Source organism: Aythya marila, assembly GCF_965140915.1.
Source record: "Aythya marila genome assembly, chromosome: 6".
Taxonomy (NCBI): Eukaryota; Metazoa; Chordata; class Aves; order Anseriformes; family Anatidae; genus Aythya; species Aythya marila.
Genome location: NC_139047.1, coordinates 12,556,795 through 12,578,865, shown reverse-complemented (window position 1 = coordinate 12,578,865; position 22,071 = coordinate 12,556,795). Strand labels below are relative to the sequence as shown.

At 47.1% G+C, this 22,071-nt stretch overlaps 1 protein-coding gene across 3 annotated transcripts in view; it reads right to left on the bottom strand.

Moving 5' to 3' along the window:
• KLF7 (KLF transcription factor 7) overlaps nucleotides 1-22,071 on the bottom strand; it is a 61,693-nt gene that overhangs the window by 8,096 nt on the left and 31,526 nt on the right. For 2 of the 3 annotated variants that reach the window (XM_082763478.1, XM_082763480.1), the window contains one exon: nucleotides 5,630-5,753. The exons of the other annotated variant lie outside the window; for it this stretch is intronic. In XM_082763478.1, the coding sequence (XP_082619604.1) occupies nucleotides 5,630-5,753 (124 nt within the window). The remainder of the gene's footprint in view (nucleotides 1-5,629; nucleotides 5,754-22,071) is intronic. 3 annotated transcript variants of the gene reach the window in all.

Here is a 22,071-nt window from a genome sequence, read left to right as displayed (position 1 = left end):
AGAGCAGCCCCAAAAAGAGTTAATCAAGAATTATTATTCTAGAACAGCTGTCTTGTAGCAGACATGCTTCAGGGCATTCACTGCAGCAGGAACAGCAGCCCAAAATCTGTGACTTTACACCATTAAGATATTGTCAGTAACAAGGGGAATAAATTCTGAGGAGGACAGGTGCTTTTCTTCCCTGTCATTCAATACGTAAACCCATTTTATCAAAACTGCCAGTAAGCAGGAATATTTATTCAACTTCATACCCAATAGAAATGGGATCAAAGGCACCAATCCATTTCACACCCACGATCACAGTGTCATTAAAGATATGTATGGCACCAGAGAGTAAACTGCAGGACAAGCAGGCAGTGGTTCTGGCTGCCTACCCCAAAGCCCTGAAATGGAGCCTGACTGTCAGAGAGGCAGCACTGAGGCACTCTCAAAATTCAAACTTCTACTATGGACTTTGTACTTGTTTCTGAGTACTCAGAAACAAGAGGTTTACAATATCCCTGCAAATCTTGGCTTGTCTCCTTTCTACCCTAAACCAAAAAGCACTGGCACAATTATTTTTAGTAAGAGGAAAAAACATCTATTATAACACAAAAACACAAATTCATGGCTTTTGAATAAACTGGTTTTGTAGGGCTTTCAAAACAGAAAATATATATTCCAGAACTGATTTGCCTGCAATGTCTTTTCACTGCCCCACAGATCTAGAAAGAGCCACCAATGGTTAGAATATCCAAATGGCTTATCATGAGAATCTGGACAGCTCATACACAGGCACTGAATCTATTTCTAAAAAAGCAATAGTTGAGGATTTTTTACTTTTCAGAAAGAATGTAAAAGAACAAATTCAACTACGTAGTCAAAAGGAAAAACACAAACAAACAAACAAACAAAGAAAAATAGAAGTGCCCTCAATCTAAAAGCAAGCACCCAGAGAATAAACACACTAAGCAGAAAATAAATAAGAAATATAGAAATGAAGAGATTTTAAAATAGTTAGGGAATCTTTTCTGTCCCACTGGCAGCATTCCCTTGTACAGGCAGTCTATCTCTACCTATATCCAGAGATGATTCACCAAGAGGTAAATTTTTAAGACAAAGAGGCCTTGTATGAAGGCAACTTTCACATGAAAAAATAAACTCTCATCAGCTAAGGATGAGCACAGCTCTGCTCCAATCAGCTGTTCTCTACCGATCCGTAGCAGCTTACAAAGGGGTTAGCACCCTTCTAGAGTGGCAAAAATTCAAAAGAAAGACTTCAAAATGGGCTGGTGGCTGCATTCCTCCCAGCTCCTGCCTGAAGTGCAGTGAGACAGATGAGGAGCTGACAATGGACACTTTGCTTTCAGCGCAGCAGGCTCAGCACAGCTAGAATTTTCTAGCCCAGGGGTGCCAAAATCCACCCTTGGACCAACATCTCTCCCGTCAGTCTCAACTGAGAAAGCAGCATGCTCTGGCTACAGGGGCTGCCAAAACAAAACAACAGCTTGAGAGGCTGCCAAAAAGACATGCACCAGCTGGCACTTCAGTCTAGGACTAGTCATAAGACCACCACCCAAGCACGGCTTTTCCTCTCTGATTGTCTCTATGATAAATGCATCCGAGGAAATGTATGCTGAGTCACAACACAGCAAGATCTGTGAAAAATACGAATCCCAAACACTGTTTCACATCAATTACCATAGTATAAGTATCTAGTGTATTTTTCAGCCCTATAATATTTTTATAGCTAATAAAATGGCACCATTCTTAGCTAATTTATAGCTAATAAAACGGTACAACGCTAATTGTTCACGTCCTCCTGCTGACTGATTTGGTTAGTTCTAGCTGTTGGTAAGGCTGGTGGATAGGGACGTTTATTTTCAGCAGTATAACAGTCCCTACTAAAAGATACAGCTAAAACACGCTGTCCAAAAAAAAAGGTATTGATTAGTGGGCATATTTTTTTTCATTCTGGAACAAGAGCTAGCAGTGGGGGAGGCTCCACAGGATACACTGACAAGATAAACTCCTTCCTCCACAAAATTAAGAAGCAGCAGCTTGCTGGTCCCTAGTCCTGTCTATGAGGCAAGACTTTGCCCCACATCTCTGGCTCTGTGCCTCTTCCAGTCCTAGAGCAACACTGCACGTGGTATGTGGGCCATCACAGTCTTCCCCATCACCCCTCCCCTAATCCAGCTCTTCCTAGGAAGGACAGTTTATGCTAGATGCATAAACTCTTATGCTTAGACACCCTAATTCTGAAAGTCATACAGTGATGCACAATGCAAAAATTCCCAACTCCCTTACATGATTCTCTCCCTTCTCTTTTTGCTCTATCTCCTTAGCAACACAGTACTGCTCAGCACTGAAGCCTCCACAGGAGAAAGAGGGAAGGTAAGAGTATACATCGCTCAGCCATCTTTCTTACCAGCTGTGGAGTTCCCACTGTGGGATTTGTGCATTTCTGCCAAGCACGCTCTTAACTTGCTGTCAAGAGAGGACACCAAGCACATACACTTACATTGGAGTATATACCTCAATAGGCTGGCACTGAGCTGCTATCTCCTAAGCACGTATTTATGCAGAACAAGCAAGTGCCACTGCCCTGTCATCTTCTTCCCTTTGGAGTGCTGAGGGCTTGCACTGTGTGAGGAACATAACCTACCTGTGTTTCTGAAGAGCATAACTCCTGGGGAATGCTAATAAACAGCATACCCCTGGTGTCTGGAAGGCACGAGGGACTTGTACGCTGCTTTCTGCACCACTTTAGCTGATTCTCCTTTCTCCCCTGCCGCCACCAAACCACATACCATTTGTTGTACATATGGTGCTACTCAAACCAGTGGTAGCTTGCCAGCTATAACTAACAACGTGATCTGTGGGGTGAATGGCATTTGGGCTGGGATAGGGCTGGGGACAGCAGCAGAAGAGAATCAAGTCTTCTCATCTCTTATGTTTTAGAATTGTCCTGTACACAGGGGGCATGAATACCCCTTTGATGCTGGCCAGGAGGTCAGAGACACAACTGCATCTGAAAACAGACTGGAAAGGAATTGCAGCCACACCATGTGCACAACACTCCCCTTCTTTACTATATTGATCCCTACTTTAATGCTCTGATTGCCAAGGTATGGCCTTCCCTTCTGAACAACAAGAGCTGTTCCCGTCTGAACAAAACAGTATGTTTTGTGCGATGTCGATGTTGTGAAAAGTAGATCCAAAAGGCTCCTTAAATTTTAGCAAGCCCGGATGTCTGAGGGAGTGACCACAACTCTTGTCAGTAATGGTGAGTGCAGAAGAGGGCAGCAGTTCAGATATGGAGCAACTGTTCTCCAGCTGGGAGCCCTGGCTCAGGAAGGAGAGTCTTTAGCATTAAATTCTGCCTAAGTGGCTAGGGACAGATTTATGCACATTTCAGTGCTTGCTTGAAGTGACATCTCCAATAGATGCGGACAGATGAATGAATGAAAAAAGGAAAAATAGTGGGATGGCAAAGTGGGCCAAAAGAATACGCACCGGCACTCTACAAGCTTGCAACTGATTGGAAAAGTAAATCCAAACCTGACTCCTACCACCGCACGCAGATGGCTTGTGCATGGAGTGCACAAATCCCAGCAGTCTTATTAATATATTTTTTCTTTTATTTACAGATTCAGCTGAAGAGCAGAAGTATTAGATGGTTGCAAAAATGTATCTCTTGACTGCAGTAACTGAGTTGGCTGCCAAATAAAAAAATATATATAAAGGCAAGGATAATATGTAGATGGAGAAGAATGATTACTTAAAAAAGGACTGAAAGAGGCTGAAGAGTTGAAAATACCTATTTTACGTGTTAAATCTCTGCTAAAAATACTGTCTGTCCTGACACAGAAACCCTGCAGTTTTGCACTGCTTGTGTTTGTGTGCTTGTGGGGCTGGGGGTGGTTACTCTGTTCTTCAGAGAAAAAGAGAAAGGCAATGCCTTACATTCAAAACAGAGAACATAAATGTCCTCCTTCACAAATGTGCTTATACCAAAGCAGAACTCCAGAGGTCCCTACTTGGTTTATCCTGTCCCTCACTCTGAGCAAACAAAAGATAATCCAGGGATAAAACAAAAGATAATCCAAGAGGAAGCTCTCTGTGGCAGGGGCGGGGCAGGAAGAGGGGAGACAAGGGGAGAAGAGTGCTCAAGGAGATGAAGCTCTTGGAAAGGCAGGATGTGAAAATGATCGAATTTCCTTCCCATAAAAGGATGGGGTCCCTTGTTTATGTCCCACACATCCTCTCTCCACGCATGTTCTCTGCTGGTCTGGTGTACCCAGAGGCTTCCTAGAGCCTTTATTGTATTACAAAAATGTTTTCTTATCAGAGCAGAGAACCTTAGTGCTGCATTAAAAAGATGGGTAATTTTCTTAAGTCTCTTTTAAAATATATATATAAATAGGATTAGCCGGATAACATGTTCAGATGCAAGCGCATTATTTGATTACTCAATACTGGATCCAGGTTTTACCCAGGGCACTGCCAGTCTCCAGCTGGGGGGGGTCGAGGGGGAGAAGTGCTCATTGTTTGATCCTGTCAGTGCTGTCAAGAGTCATTACAGGGGTAATTGCTTTTGCTCCACCCTAATTTCTTATCATTTGGGACTGGAGATGGGGAGGAGGTTTTTCTTTTGGTTTTGTTTCTGAATTCAAAGAACCCAGCTTTCAAAGGAACCAGCACCAAGCAAGGACAACCAGAATTTTCAGACGACCTCATCATTCATTCAGCAGCTAAAACGGTGAGGACTGCGAAAAGGTCGGCAATGAGCAGCAGCTCCCACTGCTCTCACTGGGAGCTGCTGGGTACCCAGCTCCCCCAGCAAAACATTTCTGAGTCCCTGGAGGATGGCTGCATGACAGGCTCTTCAGGAAGCCTGGCTCTAGGCACCCACCAGGCTTTTAAGTCTGTGCCCACACAAAATGAAGGGGCAGAGTATTTCCCACATCAAACAGACACCAAGGCTGAGATTTAGAACTGGAGGAAAAGATTCACTCATTAGCAGGAATTCACAGCAATCACTGATCCTACTCAAAACAATCCCATGACTGTGAATTGTCAGACTTGCCTAAAATACTCCTGTGCTCTCGAAGCTGAAGCACTTTGCTGTCTTCTTTTGACTCTCAGTTTCACCTGGGGAAGCACTGAGCCCTCGACTCAGTGGAAAGAGAAGACAATGATGTAGTAACTTTGTACAGAAATTAAGTGCTCTTTTCCCAGACTATTCTGTAGATTTTGGGCACCTGTGACATAACAGCCACACACAGACCCCATGTGCCCTCTCGTACACCCAGGTGTTTACGAGGCCTGTCAGCTTCTGCAGACCACCCTGAAGTGGTCTGGAGCCCTCTGGACATCCTCTCTGCTTACAGAGTATTAGAAAAAGCTGTCCTATGGACTGAATCCTGTGCCCACAACAGACACTGGCACGTTTCAGTCAGACCTTTACCCGGTCCCACCTCTTTCTTTGTGCCCTCCGTGGCTCAGGGACTCAGGCAGTGGGACACAAGGCCAGGAGAGGCCTCTGTGCTGAGGGCCAGGCCCTCTGCTCTCAGGGAGCTGGCAGCTCCGTGCCGCCCACCATGGCCACATTTTGCTCAAACACCGCGTGAGGAGGCAGCATTACCTGTCACAATGGTTGCATTTAAAGGGCTTTGCACCCGTGTGCTTTCTGTAATGCCTCGTGAGCTCGTCGCTCCGTGCAAAACGCCACTCGCACCCTTCCCACGAGCACTTGTAAGGCTTCTCACCTGCGGAGGGGAGGAGAGAAGAGTCAGCACGGCAGCAGCATTACTGAGCACTCAACTTGCAAATCCTGTGACCGCCCCCCTCGCCCCTTTCCCACTTGGGTAGTTTAACCCACATTGAGTCATTCACAGCCAGAGCACGATGGGCAGGCTAACCCAAACTGAGTCACACGATTCATGGCCAGAGCACGACGCAAACCACTTAGGGCTTATGAGGCATTGTACTGGGGATGGGTCCAGCTCCAACATTCCAGCTGTTAAAACATCCAGTTTCCCATTTCTAACAAAACCCGTCAACTGCTCTTCAAACAAACCCTCAGGATGTCCCCAAACCTCGCCCTCTGTGCTGCTGGGGCCTGATTTCCAGTCAGCCTTTCAGCTCGCTCTGTGCTCGCAGGCTGAATTACTGTGGTAGCTGTGAGAGGCTGTACCCATGCCAAAACCCCGCAGGTGGAAGCCGGTCGTACCGCCACCTGGGCACCCCCAGGAGCAACCACCTCTGGACAGGGAGTGCAAGAGGAGAAATGTTTTCTTCTTTAAATGAGCTGCTCCTTCAGTCTTTTTGCACTACACCTGGATCAGCTGTTATTCCACCCCCAAAATATGAACCACACCACTGAAGCAATGAAGTGGTATGTCAGGAGAGTCTGGTCTTCTGTGTTCACTTTCACCTATCTTCTGACACAGACCAGCCTCTGTGGATCCACGGTGTAACATCCGTGAGTCCCTCATGCCTTCTGATGGAGACTTCCAAGGCCTCATGGCTCCCTTCTCCTCATTCTGTGCCCATGTATTCATGCACATGCACATTTATCATCTCCCTCCAGAACAAATGCTCCAGTGCTTCTCCTCGAGTATAAACTCAAAGTCACGGCTGCCCACACTGTCAGCACAGTGTGGATGCATTAGAAGAGGAAGAAGTTGAGATAAAATGCTGACAAGAAATCACTTTTGCTACTAAGCTACTAAGCCAGCAATTATAAACAGAGAAGGGACTTATTTATTTGTTCTTAAAATTGCTAAGAAGGCAATCTTTAAAAAAAAATGCCACTGACCAAACTGAAGTTGCAATACGTATGACCTCTCTACTTGGCCACAGCAGATAAATTTCTCGGCGCAGAGAGGCAGATTTCTATATTTAGCGTGTCTATTCAGCAGGTAAAGGACTGAGATCTGATTATGGGAGCCCTACGTATTTCAAAGTGACAAATTGGAGAGGCCAAAAGAGCAATAAAAGTGAAGAGGGCAGGATAATTGCATGAAAATACATTTTAAAAAGCTGTTTTGTGGTGAGTGAGTTTCTACAAACTTCTCATTGCACAGGCAGCTCTGCTGCACTCTGGTCCCCTGCCCCAGCAGGGTGAGGTGTTTGTGAACTGGAGTTGAGCCATTTTAACAGACTCTGAGAAGTTTGTTGGGCACAGTAACTCAATTAAAGGATTTATTGGGATGAGGCAATGGAGAGGGTGCAGCAGCAGACAAGACTTCACCAAAATACTGAATTGTGCCCTCAGTCCCCAAAACCAGAAAGGCCAGCCTGGATGTCTCTACTGTGTGCCACAATCCACCATGGGGACGTGGCAACAAGACAATGGGCTGAGCCAATAATAACCCCGTCCCACTTAGACTCAGCCTGTCTGGTCAGCTCTGCAGGCTTGCATATTTTTATTGAAAAAACAAAACAAAACAAAACAAAACTTTTTTCACAGAGGGACAAAAAAGGGGGAAGAAAATTCTTGTTAGTGAGCCAAGTGCTGGTGTCTTGTTTCTGTGCTGGTTACTCAGCTGTAATTCAAACACTGCTACCAGCGCTGTCGCAGACACCAGAACTGCAGTTGCTTCAGCACTGTCCCCTCGACAGCCCATGACATCCTACCTGGCACATTGCATTCGATCTCCCCTTGTCAGAGGAAAAGGATTTCCCCAGCCCTGGTCATGTCTCTGATGGTGCAGCGGTTCCATGTGAACAGTTCCTGCATTATTTTTAAAAGCTGTCAATAAATGGGCCTCGGTGATAATCCAGCTTCCTTGGTTCTCTGACGCTCTCTAGTGCCTACCTCAGAGTGGAGACAGCAAGGCAGACAAACTGCCTTGTAGTGCGTTTTCTACACACACTGTAAAGAGAAGGCAAGGGACGAATGCCCAGCCAGATCTGGCAGGAACAGCCAGCCTGAACAATACAGCCGCCTACGGAGCAGAAGGGTGAAGGGAAAACATCATGGGCTTTCTATGAAACAAGGGCTATTAGGACTGAAGCTGTGTTTGGCTTGTTAACATTTGTCAAGAGCTTTGAAAATGTACAGTGCTATATATAGGTTACGAGAGACAGAAATGCCAAGCGTGATTACTGGTAAACCCACGGGATGCCACACATCTCCATTATTTGCTCCAGGGTCTCCTCTCTCAAGTGTTCCTGATTTGGCCTTGTGCTGCCCTGAGCTTTTTGTTTTCGGATGCTTTTCCTCTGTAAGCGAAGCCCCGCTCCACAACATGCCAGAAGTACCTCTTTGTGCTCCCAGGCAGCACGCTGCCGTGCAGAGCTCCGCGTGGCACAGCATAAAGGCGAAGGAGCACAGTGACCTTTAAAGCCATGTCAGACAGGCTCCTTGACCCAGAGACCTCAGAAAGGTTAGATCCCCTGCCCTCCCGCAGCCACTCAAAAACACGAGAGGGCACAAAGTGAGAGACCTCTGTGTCTCTGTACGTGAGGATGAAAAACAAACTGCTTCCTAATGGCTGCTCTCGTCTCACCCGCAGATGAAATGAAAGCTCTCTTGCCAAGGTGTGTGTCAGGAGGAAGCGTGGGAATGGAAAAGGGGGAGAAGCCCCTCCTACCTCACTGCTGGCAATGGCAGGCAGAAGAAACGGGAAGGATCGTTTCCATGTGCCAGGCTGCTCTTCTGTTGTTGTAGAGGATTAGCGAGAATAAAAGGATAGATGGCGAAATCCTCCTCTGCTGAAGGCAATGGCAAAACTCCCACTCTCTTCTACTGGGCCAGGATCTCCCCCTTTCTAACAAATTAATTATGAGCTTCAAAATCCAATTAAAAATGGGAACATCACAGAGCTGTGCCATACTGACTTTTTCCAGGCTCTAATTCCTCACAATTAAAAACCACACTTAAACCCCGTGCCTGCGAGCCACTCCCTGGAAGGAGGCTCTCCTCTTTAAGTCACCTTTACCCAACACAAGGGGCTGTGCAGTGCTTATACAAGTCCATAAACCCACATTTTTCCATGTGCACTCCACAGAGGAGCCAGAGCACATCTAAAAAGAAGCTGATGCCCAGATACGCAGCTGCTAAAGGCTGTGCTGCTGCAGCTCAGGACGTGCTCCACACCACAGGGCCGGCTTAGCCTCCGTGCACCCACAGGCACACCGAGGCAGGGCAGGCAGCCAGCGACGTGGGCACACTTTGAAGCATCAGATTATGCAGTTTTCTGAGACGAGCATGAGTGTTCCCACAACGTACCACTTGTTTACAGAAAAATCCCAGCAGTGCCCCAGAGCAGTGGCGAGGTGCAGAGCACCGTGTAGTGATTTCGTACCTGCTGACCGCACTGGTTTCTCGAGGCAGCATCACATTGGTGAGCAGTGCAGAGCCAAAAAGGTGAGCTGCAGAGGGAAACCATGGTCAGGCTTCCCAGCACGCCTGCTGCATGTGCTTCAGGAGTGTTATTTCTGGCAGTGAATGGGGGCAACCTGGAGAGCGACCCCAAAAGTGGATTTCTGAACTACAGAAAACGCTCACATGGACACATCCTTAGTTGCATGCTGAGGGCGCCTGAGGAGCAGCCCGCAGATGCTGTGAGCGCACAGACCACTAGGCTGAAAGCTACTGATCAGTCCCTGGCCCATTTTTATCTTTTCATGTTTCCAGAGCATATATTCATATCCTGAGATGGGGCTGTTTGGGGAAGAAGCTCTCTGTTCCACTTCTATTCCTGGCATTTCACACAACTTAGCTCTCCTTCTAAAAACTCCCCCAAAGTACACTTCAGTAACAGGCTGACCCTCCATCCCTCTTCATTTCACCCACCCTTGTCTAGTCTTGTAACTGGAGGACAAAGAATTCTGCAAATTTATGGGAAACATGCAATGATGAAGCTAAAATCTACGACAACCTTAGCAACAATCCACAAGACTTTGGTACCCCTGAAATCAGGTCACTGTTCCTTTGCTGACTAAGACAAATGAAAGACTACACATTAAGCACCCAGTTATAAAAAATCAGCAGTGATTGGTACAGGTTTCGCTTAAAAGCTAAAGGTTTTTCATTTGAAAATATGACAGGGTCAAGCACACAACCCCAGCAACACTGCAACACTGGTAAACACACACCAGGTTCCCAGTTACTGTTGATAGACCTGGGCTGGTTTTACAATGAAGCCACTTCACCAGACTTCTGGACTTGTCAGGTCGTTTTCCAGTCTCAGACACACTTGGTGAGCTTCATCTCATGCAACTTCATGTACCACAACTTCACGTACCAAAAAGCATCATCGGAAATAATCACCTACTGCTCCTTTTGATGTTAACGGAGAGACAACGGCGTGTGCAGAGTGGGACACATCAGGCCCCAGTTACACCGAAGCTGGAGGTGAATTTCTCTCCCTTGGTCGTACAGGGGAGCAGCTCCATCACAGGCTGCTGTGTCTTGCTCTCCAAGCACAAAATGGAAACCATCAGGTCTTCTCTCCCATACGCTTAGATTGCAAACACTATACAAGCCTCAGCAATACAGACTCTCTCACAAAACAGCACAAAACACTGAAATCCCTTGTCCTTGCCACCTATACACCCCAGAACCATCTAGGTGCAGGGCATATTTCTTTGTACAAGGAGTAAGAAGAGTCAGCTCACTGCAGACATCTCGGAGCGGCAGTTTCAACAGAGACCAGTTAGTAAAAACATTATGGTTATGGGAGACAGAGCAACACAAACAGGATCAGCTGAGGACATTGTCATGACCAGAAAACTGCTGCACAAAAGAAGGAAGCCAGGGATATTATACATCTTACATTTTACGGTATTTATTGCCAACCCTAGGGGTTTAAAAAGTCTATGAGTCCAGTCTCCCACAAAAATAATGAGATTTTCAAGATGAAGACAGTAAGACAGAGAGATCATTTGCCTTCTGGTTTGGAGATAACCTAGGGTCATGATTTTAAACTTCTCTTTGCAGCCCTGAAGACTAGAAACATTTGTTATTAAAAACAAACACATGCACATACACACACAAACAGAGAAAGGAGGTTGTTCCCTACTCCCTGGATTTTGGGAGGGGTGAGTTCAGAAGAAAACCCTACAGATTTGGGGATGTGCATGATAAGATCAAGCAATACTGCAGGGTGAAACCCTGGCTTCATCAATCGTTGGAGAAATGCCCATTAAGGCTTGAGTTTCGTCCTGCATCTTTACGGAATTAAAAGTAAACAAACATATTAAGATTATCCTGTGTGTCTGTTTCCTTCTGCCTCCCCATGCACCCCAACTTAAACACCACAGCACAAATACATGCTGCTTACAGTGTGCTTAGTAAAATAAGCAAGCAGTTTAAGCCCCGTGGTCCTGCAATAACTTCAGTAAGACAGATCAACAGCGGAGAATCCCAGTGAAAACCCTCGCTGGTATACCTCACCGCTAAAACACGGTACAGTTAAGAGCCCCCTTTTGTCAGTATGCCTGAGTTAGCCAAAAAGGCTTAAGGAAACTGAGGAAAAAAACAAGTCCTGTCTGCGTGCACATTTTGAAGGCCAGTCAAATAAGATGTTTGTTACGCTGTGCTTTAACAGCTCCTTAATATGTTATGTAAGTACATAAAAATAGCATGTGAAAGTCTTTAAAAAAACAGGAACACCCCCTGAAAAATCGCCCTGTGTTCTAATCCACAGTGAATTATTTACATACAGTTTCAAGATCCAAAAAAAAAAAAAAGTTTTCTGAAAGAAACACAAAGCATCTCCTTCATTTTTAAAATCCGTGATTAAAATACTACTCAAAATGAAACTAGTTCTAAAAGCCTCAATGTCTAAAAATATGTCCTGAAAGACAGCTTTAGCTACGCTTGCTCTAAGACTGGCGTTCTTGGAGAACCAGACAAACTGCAAATTACAACTGAAAAAGGAATTAAATGCAAGATTTCTCGCCTGGATTTCTCCCATAAGGACGCTCTGGGGGCCCGAGTCGTGCAAAGAGAATGTGTGAAGAACCACGTAGTCCCACTGGCTTTTTCAGAGAGCGTTTTAATAACTTTCCTTGCCACCCTCTCCGAGAAATCCTTCTGGGACCTACTGTTCCGGGGCTGGTGGCTGGGAACGTGCCGTCACGCCGAGCCGCGGTGTCAGCGCTGGGACGGGGCCACGCAGAAGGACACCGCGGAGACGCCGGCAGCCGGTGGGTTTTTGGTGAGAAGCAGCCCCCCGGCTTGCCTCGCGGAGTAACGCCAGGCAGGCGCTTGTATTTGCTTTGCAGTTTATTACAAAAGTCTGCCACGGCACAATGGGAAGCCTAATGTGGAACATCACATTAACAATATTTTATATTTATGTAGCACTCTTCATCTCTAAGGGTCCCTGAGAGCTTTACAAGCTACATACGTGGCATACCAATGAAGCCGAGCCATAATTCTTCTAATTAGCTGAATATCAGCACACATCACATGGCACAACAGAAAATGTTACTGGTCACTCCTCTCTTCATATGGAAAGTGCTACGTGATATTTACCAGCAGCAAGTTGCAGAAGGAAATTCAGTTTTAAGGACTCTGGAAAAAATGCAGTCTCCTAACCAAAGAGGTCTCATTTACGGCCGTGTCTGTTCCCCCACGTCGTGTACACACACTCCCCAAATAGGAGACACAGAGGAGGGGCCCGAGATCTGCTGCTTGTTGAATGGCCCCACTTCCACGCTAAATTCAGCAAGTTACCATCAGATGCATGCCTCAGACAACTGCTTTGCTGGTGTGGCTACAGAAAAGCTGGAGAGCTGCTGCAGTTCAGTGCACGACAACATCACCCTCCTTTTAATGCCACTAAGTTCATTTCTTCAGCAAAAAGGACGAGCAGGCTATTTAATACACACAGCCTCTGGAAGTCAATGCCGCCATCTAAGTGTATGTGCATGCAACCCATCAACCGGTAAAACTAATTATAAAAATCAATTTCAGATACTTTTCGGAGCCTTTCATTCCTCAATATACTCCTAATTGATTTTTGTTGGAGAAATAGAAAGGGTAGTTATTATTTTTATTATTACAAAGGAAGGCAGGAGGGGCCGTGGTCAGTGTTTTAAGTGGCTCACCGATTCTTTCTACCCAAAAAGAGAAAAAAGGAAAAACAGCATTTTATTCACAGTTTTGCCACCTGCTGGAAAGATGGAAAAGCCTTTGAAAGGGTGACAAAGCACAAGAGAAAAGCTGGCAGTAGACAGTACAGGGCAGAAGAGGAATGTGACAGGATTGTGAAAAACACAATGTGAGAAGGTTGTACCTATTTATAGACGGGCAGGGATGATCAAGTGTAAAAGCAGTACATTGCCGTGAACGCTGTACAGCTCCTTTCATCCAAAAAGGTCAGAAGTGCCCTTATAGAGAGATGGCTCTAATCATGTCTGTATCAGAGATGGGCGAAAAGAGGTTAAGAACCAGCCCCGCTGTCCAATCAGTCTTTCTACCAGCTTCAAAGCTCCGGACTAGTCCCTAGGGGCCTTGCCAAAGCTCGTCTACCAACCCGGCAGCAGTCTTCCGCAGGCAGTCATTCAGGACACAAAAACAAATGAATTTTTGCAGCCTTATTTCTTGCACACACACACACAAGCACCCAACGCACATGCACAAAGCCCGCTTGCCTAGCTGAAATGCAGAGCGAAGCGAAGCACGCGGCAGCGCTCCAAGAAATGGAAATACTCCTTTTTGTACCCTCCTTGAGCGCCAGCCGGGGTGCACAGCCCAGCTTTGTGCCCCCTGAAGTGCACAGCCCAGCCTTGTGCCCCTGAATTGCCGGCGCATCCTCGGCCAGCCCGGCCCAGGGGACGGCAGCAGGGCAGCCGGCAGCATCCCCAGCAGCAAGGCTACCCAATTAAGCCTCCGGAGCGAGTGAGCGAGGGGGGAAGGAAAATTAAAATTAAAAAAAAAAAAAAAAAAAAAAGGAGAAGAAGAAAGAAAGGCAAGGCTGGATGGAGTTGCTTGGCAACGCGAGGGCAGGAGCAGCTGTGCAGCAGGTCGGGCTGGTACCCAGGCGCCCGGCTGGCCCATCAGCATCCTGCACGCCCCACATTTCGTGCCGGGGTCTCCTAGTAACAGGCGGTGCACGCCGGGCTGCTGCGCATCCCCTCCTCGCCTCCTGCTTCTCCCCGGCAGGCACGGCATCGCTGTTTGCCCTAATTACACATTCTCCGCTGCTTCAAGCTGCCATTACTTTGGTCCCCAGAGGAGCAGCAAGAACTTTAAAAAAAATCTCCTCTAATAAGGGTTTTTAGTTTCGAATGCAGCGGAGCTCTGCGAGCTCAAAGATGCAAGGCGAGGCAGTGGCGGCAGAAGCAGCAGATGAAAAGAGAAAAATTCAGCGGTTCACCGGGTCAGATTTTTGCAGGACCCCGCAATAGATCTTTTCCCTTTGTTTTTTTCTAAATTATACCAGAGGGTAAGCAGTGATGAGAGCCCTTTATGGGACCTGGCGCCTATTTATATAATCCAGAGCAGTGTAGTAAAGGTCTGCTCTTTGGACACTTGCAGTTTAGGCCAAGAGTTTCTGAGAAATTCCATGCAAAAAGCAAAGGTAACGTCACAGGCAGAATATAAAAAATATTTATCAGTGACCAGAATTGACAAAAAAGCAAGTGAAGAGGAAGAGACACCCCCTGTCCCAAATGCTAACATTTTAAGTTATTTTTGTTCCATATTTTTGCTAACGAACGTGGCTTTTCATTTACTCAAACTATTGCAGTGTTGATGGGTCTCGCTATTTATGTGTCTCTTCCTTTCCTCCCCTTTGCCACTGAAAAATCAGGGATGCAGACTGGCAGAGACAGCACGGGAATAAAACACGAGGGGAAAATAAAATATCTTCCTTTCTGTTTCCTGGTTTTGTCAAGAACAACAAGAAGAAAGGAACAAGACCCAGGATGCTTTCATTCATTCAGATACCAGCTTTGATTTGGGGGGCGGGAAGCCGTGTGTTTGGCTGTATAAAATACACCCTGTGCCAGGGCCAGCGGGGGCAGGCGGGCGATGCTTCGGCAGGAGACGCCGTCCCTCCGGCTGCTGCCTCCCTCGGGGGCTCGTGGCAGCTCCCAGCAGTGCAGGCAGCAGGAGCTGCTCACTGCTTCGTGGAGCACGTCGTGGTCAAAAGGTCTCAGCAACGCTGCCGGGCAAACCCAGGCAAACCGAGGGGCCTGGTCTCCAGAGCACGAGGCAGCCAGTAAAGGTGATGAACTCTGCCGGCTAGGAAGTGTACTTGTCTGCATTTGGGGAAAGTTTGCACGATGATCACCTTCCCAGAGCTATGACTCCAGAGGCTCTAAGCATTAAGGGAGACAGAAGCACCCTGCTGGAAATCCCCCAGGTCATCCATGCTGCCGGGTGAGTGTAAATGAGGAATGATGCAAGTGCGCTACAAAACCCCACTGCTGGGTGACGCTGCATCTTCAGAGGGAAAATCTTAGAGAATAAAGACACCTTCTGTATGAAATGTGTTCCCCAATACACGTCCAAAGTCAAAACAAAGCCCAGGAAACCACCTGGAGAAACCACCGTTGGGACTCTCTGGGTTTCACGAAGAATTAACAATAAAATTGCATCACGTGTACCACACTCATACAAAAGTCATTTCACAACAGATCAGAGCTTAGTCCATTCCAGTTAATTTTCACCCAGATATTCACAGATAAAGGTCTTCTACTCAAAGGCTATTTTCCATTACAGAGGCCAAGTTTTTAGCTTAACTTGTTACGCTGAGCAAAGCTCTCTTCTCTCTGCCCATGCCCAACACACATGCCACATTCTCCTAAAAAACAAGTATTTTTCCTCCAACTTCTAAAATAACAAACAGCAGCCATGCTGGAAAAATACCAAATGTGGAAAAATTCAGCTTCAGGGAAAAGCTTAGCAGAGTGACACGTGACCAACACGAAGATGCCCAAATGGAAGTTCATGCAAAATTAACCGTAACAGGTTCCGTGCACTTACATATCGAACAAAAGTGTATGCAGATATGCACGCCTGTATTTTTATGGCATTCATTTCCAAGAACTAATACATGCTTCTAGTGCACTAATGATCACTTATGGTCATCATAAAAAACTAGAATGACATTGCAAAATTGTCCAGCTAATCTATTAAGTTCCCTCTATCGGTGGTAAGCGCCCAGAGGAATCGGAGCAAGGAAAAAAAAAACAATAAACTCCGCATGTGCACAGTTCAGCAACAGGGACACCTTTCCTTCAGAACTCAGCTGGTGATCCGCTTTCATCTGGAAGCACAGGCTCGTCACTGTTAGCTTGGCTAGCACGCCTGTAAATGTTTTTCCAGCTTTCAGTTCTTCAAGCCCCAGTTTTCGGTCCCAGGTTTCAAAGGCCAGGCACCCCCAGGCACAATCTGCCCACGGCAGCACGTGTGTGTCTATCTACAGATGGGGCTGCTAGGGCTGAGAACTGGCCCGCACATTTTTTAAAGGCTTTCAGTTCTTATTCAGCCTTCTATCACGTATAAAGCTGGCCAACAGAAAGATTTGGGGTCTCCAGTGAAACAAAGAGACTGTGGATAAAGAGGGTCCCATGCAGGATTTTGTCCTCCCCTTTCTAACAGGTATGCACCAGTCTTTAAAACTCCCTTCGCTTGAAGTCCTTCTTTCGTATTCATTTCACTCTACAGCAGTGCACTACAATTTACTGCTTGACATTTGGTAACCAACTGGCTTTTGGCAGCGGTGTTAGACAAAAAGTTTTCTGAAGACACAAATAGAGTTTTTCCCTGAACTCCAGCAAAACAGAAACAGACAGTTTGACACATGAAATCCACCCTACAGTCTCGGCATCAGATGCTTGCCCTTTACCTACCTTGAAATACATTTTCTCAGACATCATTCCTAGTGCTAGTGCAGGTCTGTGCCATACCATGGGCACCATTTACTCCGCGGTGGCCACGGTGTTACCTGGCTCTGGACCTCTCCTGGCAGAAGCACGGACGCGCCCGCTGCGTTTAGGTCAGCTGAGAGAAAGCCTTGCAGCTCAGCTGTTCCTGCGGGCAAAGCTGTACGAGGGGTGTGAAGGGCAGGCTCTGCGCTGGGGGCAAGCTCCTTGCCCTGCACACTGAGCTCCTGGGCTTTTGCCCAGATGTAACCTAGACTTAGACACCCCTGCTGTGCTTAGAGGACTGACCTGGAGCCTGCTTTTAAGACATGTGGCAGCACATTTGGCTTTTTCTGCCCAGAGTGCTTCAACTCTCCCAGGCTGCTCAGGCCCTTCTCCTCCAGCAAGCCCACCTCAGTCTAAGATGGCACCTCCACACACACACCTCTGTTTCAGGCCTGGTGTGACTTCAAATATTTCACAAGCACCAGTGTTTTTCTTTTTCTTTTGTTCAAAGCAAAGTTTCTCATCCTTAACCTGCCGTTTGTATCCAGTGCGGGACACCAGCAACATGAAGGGACCCTGGCAGAAAGCAACTGAGGATTTTTAGTTTGAGGTCTTATGCCGTGAGCCATATCCTTCACCCCTTTTCTTGGGTACCTCCGAGGGGGTCAGGGATGGATGTGAAGAAAACACGGGATGACAAACTAGAGGGGGCTTCTCCGTGCCTCACTGGGGCAGCCTGCCCCAGCACTTGGAGGTGCCTGCACTCTCCCTTCTGCAGCTGCCAGCAGGCAGCAAACAGCACTTTCTAGGTTTCCCTTGTGCCAAAAATCATCTCACGTGGCACACAACCAACCAACCAACCAATACCTATTTACATTTCCATACCCAAACAGTCAGACTGTCTCCCTACCTGTGCTACTGAATTGCAAACGATGGAGCAGAAACAGAGGAGGGAGAATGCAGGTACCTGCAACCAAGCAGTGGCTGAGCACGGGTGTTTCAAATGGCGGAGGCTCCTTTTGGCAGAGCCCATCCTTCTGTCTGCACCGCTCACAAAGCTCGCTCCTCAGCCTGAGCTCTCACTGTAGTAATGACGTTAGGCTCTGGCCCTCCGCACTGAAATCACAAGACTCCCCTCCCAACTTGCCAAGTGGTTAAACGGCTTCAAAAAGAGAAAGTTTTTTAAAAGCTTGTGATCAGGTCGGGCTTATTTCAACCAGCTTTGATTAAAAACAAAACCAAAAACCAGCAACACACATCCTTCCAACTTGGCAGTGCAACTGAAAACAAATCCAGCCACGAATGAAGGTCTTCCTCACACCCCTTCTCCTTCCCCAACTCCCTTCTCTCGTTTCCAGCACCTAACTCACCCGCTGCTCCAGCTGCTGCCACGGGATTTAGCACCCTCTCCGTCCCTCCGTGTCCCCTTGCTGGTCTCAGCCCTGCACGCAGAGCTGGGGACTTGTTCCAAAGCTGTGGATCTCTCTCTTTGTGCAACAAAAAAAATCCCAGGCCTTGGCTTTCATTCCTCCCATTGTAGCTATACTGTTCTCCCAAATGCTTTTCCCTAACTCATTATTCAGAATCTTACACAACTGGTGCTTTGCTTGGCTGTTTGTATTTTCTTTCTCATCTTTGGCTTTGTGTTCACTGGAGGCACCGCATTAACACTACACAGCACTGCAGCTTCCCATTCATGGGTTATCACTGGCACAGACAGTCTTTATTTTCTCTATTATTCCTTTACCTCAAATTAATCGTCTTCATTTATCATCCAGCCTTCCCAGCTCAATTTGCGCTTTTCCAGTCCTTTCCAGATTCTGGACATTTCCTCTTCTAGCCCCAGCGCTTTTGGAAGACTCTTCTCTGTCATTTTGAATCCCACCTCAAAAACCTTCCTGTTCCTTAATGCTCTTCTAATACTCTTGTGTACCTCTCGCTTTTTTCTTTCAAGCGTAGTAATTTGTTTTCCTGTAGGGTGGATTTATTTGTTCTTGTTGCTCTCACCCAGCACTTTGGATCAAAGAACGATATAATTTACAATAAGATATCATGACAATGTGAAACAAACTCCACTTAAATAAATGCTACCTTCAGACAGTCTGTAGACTCATACTATCTATTTACACAGGCATCCTCCACTCATTTTAGGCTTTAGTAACCTAAATAAAGATGTGAGATGCCCAATTGCTTTATTTTTAAGAATTGATCTTGGGTTGTATCAGATCCTGGTTTTAGATGCATAAAGAAAAAAAAAATCAAAACCTTCTGACACTCACAAAATGCAAGCCCCAGCAAAACACTCTATGGCTTATTTTTTTAATCATCATTGCAATCTTCAGGATATCCCAGTTAGTTTATTTGTGATGTTTTATCTCTGGCCATGAAGCATCCGTGCCACCTCATACCTTCCCCTGCACATTACTGCAAGGAAGGCTGATGTGAGTTGTTTCATCAGGAGATAGAAATCTCCATGGGTCTTTGATCCAGGGGACACGACGACTTCCCCATGACTAATCTTTCCAAAGGTCGCAGGCCAACTCCCCCTTAGACGTATTTGCATCCCGACACTCACCAGCAATATCCTGTTTTCTAATTTAGGAAGTACCGATGACTATACATTTTCTTTGGCCCATTCTAATTCCTTTCCTCTCCACTCTGCTCTGCATTGGCAATTCATCTCCACATGTGTGAAGGCTGGACTAAAATTTCTGTTTCTCAAAAGAGACATTGTCGTTTGCACTGATGCCTGCTCCATGAATAAGTGTGAGAGAATGTATTAGGGCTGGATTACAGCACCAGCCCTGGTGGCTCCTTTGTTATTTTTTTTTTGCCTCACCCCCATGTTGGCAGCACAGCCTTTCCAATCCTACAGCTCACCTTTTCCTCCTGTTTCCACACACAGCCCCTATTTCTCCCGAGTGGCTTCTTTGCTGCCCTCTGACAGACAGACACTTCCACCACTGCTCTTAGCTCCTTTCTGTACCCTTCTCTTTAGATGCCCCAGCTTGCTTCGAATCCAATCAAATATTTTCATTTCCCTTTCAACCCAGACAATGTTTTTCCCTTTCCCTTCCAGATTAAATTCTCTCCCACACAGATAATTGTTTTTCCCTCTCCAAAGGTCGTCCAGAAGGTGGTTTCATAACCAGTTCAACCATTGATGGGCCTTCCAGAACTGTCCTAAATCTCTAATGGAGGAGATGCGAGAGAATAACGAGGGAAGCTTGCACAGCACCATGCACAGTGTGGGGTCTGAGTGTCCCTGGGCTCCCCAGCGAAGTAAAGCCCCAGGAGAAGCCGGGTTCCAACCCAGCAAGCTGCTATCAGTCTGTGTTGCCTCCAGCCCAGTCTGGCTCATCACGCTGCGAGGAAGGCCAGCCAGCGTCTGTCTGGTCAGCGTTACGTACGAACGAAAGGAATGCAACCTCCTTCCGCTGCCTTCCACCCCCCGGCTCCCCAACCCATGGCTTTCTTGTCTTCCTGCAGAGCAGTAAATCCCTTTGATCCAGCCAGTGGACTTTGCACATGGAAGTTGGGTGACCGGCCCGCATCTGCCTCCGGACGGCGAGCCCCACACTGAGAGCTCTTTGTCTGCCAGGGCACTCCCACCCCTTCGCACAGAGCCCACTCTGGCAGCCTGCTCTCGCATGACACACTAACGAGCTACCAGCCAAAGGAAAATATCTCACAATCATCTCAGGCCCTCTGGCTCAGCCAGTGAGTAAGCCAAGTGGCTAGTAGCCATGGGCGCTGCTGGGCGCATTCACAACCCGCAGCACACGCGGCTCCCTGCGGCTCCAAGGCGGCTGCGGAAAAACAAAGCGCCGATGGAGAAAAGGGCTGGTGGAGAAAAGGGCTGACAGAGAAAAGGGCTGCTCGGCCCTAGCCCCGGGGCGGGCATGGGAAAGGAGGTGGCCCTGCCATTCACAGCTCAGTCCCAAATTTCCATCACTGGTCGCTGGTCGTTTCTGTCCCTCTCTTTCACAGGAAGCTCAGGAGCTCCCTGCGGGGACACCCCACTGCCCAGGGCAGAGCGAACAGGTTTGATGCCTTGATTGTACCAGCTCTAATTATGGCACTCATGGGCTGTGGGTTTTAAGGGAACAGAGCACTTAAAGGGGACGTATGGGTCCAAATGACTTGGTTCTTGTGCCTATATAAGCTAGTTACATAGGCCCCTCCCCACCACTGACTCAGACCGCTCCCAAGATGTAACCTAAAGGTATTCAGGTACCTCTGAACACCCAGGTGCTTTCCACTGAAATAAACCTGCTCCCAGCTTCTGCCTCAAAGAGTCCAGTTTGATTTTAACAGGGCTATATCCAGTCCGCTCTGCAAATGAAACCGTCCTTCCTACACAGCCATAGACAGCTAGGATGTAACCAGGTACAGGATGCTTGTACGGTTGCAAAGACAGGATGGGACAGCTCCTCATCTAGCTTTGGTTTTTGCCTCTTCTCTTTTACCTTCCTGCTTTTTCCTAACAACCTTTGCAACCTTTGAATTTGGTGGATCAAAACACGAACACCTCCTTAAACTAGGAAATGGTTTACAGACTGGTTGAACTACTGCTGGTTTAACTGGCAAGCTCGGAGGGATAGCTGGACCCACGGGGTGAGGTGATGGCAGCGGGACATTTGGGCACGGCACCTGCACAGCCGCAGTCTCATCACTTGATGCAGGTCTCCCCCATCTGCCAGTAAAGGCGGACTTGCCTTGCCCACTACACACATACACCCCAACTAAAGCTATTCAATAAAAGTATCACGGTGCCAGTGAGAAACGTTTCTTGTCATGGAATAATTGCAAAACACAGTATTTGACATGGTGATGTTACCTAGGTGAAAGATACAATATTCAGCCAGACCTAAGACTTGACTCAAAAGCATGTAAAATCTTGCAAGATTTGGACTCCCATGGTAGAGGTCTTGCCAGAGTGGCTGTATTTTCAAAAGCTCCCTCAGGACTCCTTGTCCCCATTCACACCTACTGGGTGACCAAAACAAAAAATTGCACAAGTTCACCCCTTTTAGGTGAACATGTCACATCCTTGGCCAACTTCAGAAAGAGCTGTATGAGAATCATCACTTCCAGCTTGAGGAGGAACACGGGGGTCACATGCAAACAGTCAAGGCCATTGCATCAACAACTCACACCCTGGAGCTGTGCCCTGACGGGAGCCCCTTGGCCCACTGGAAGGCCTCAGCTGAGATGTCCTCCTGGACACCACAACAGAGCCTGCTT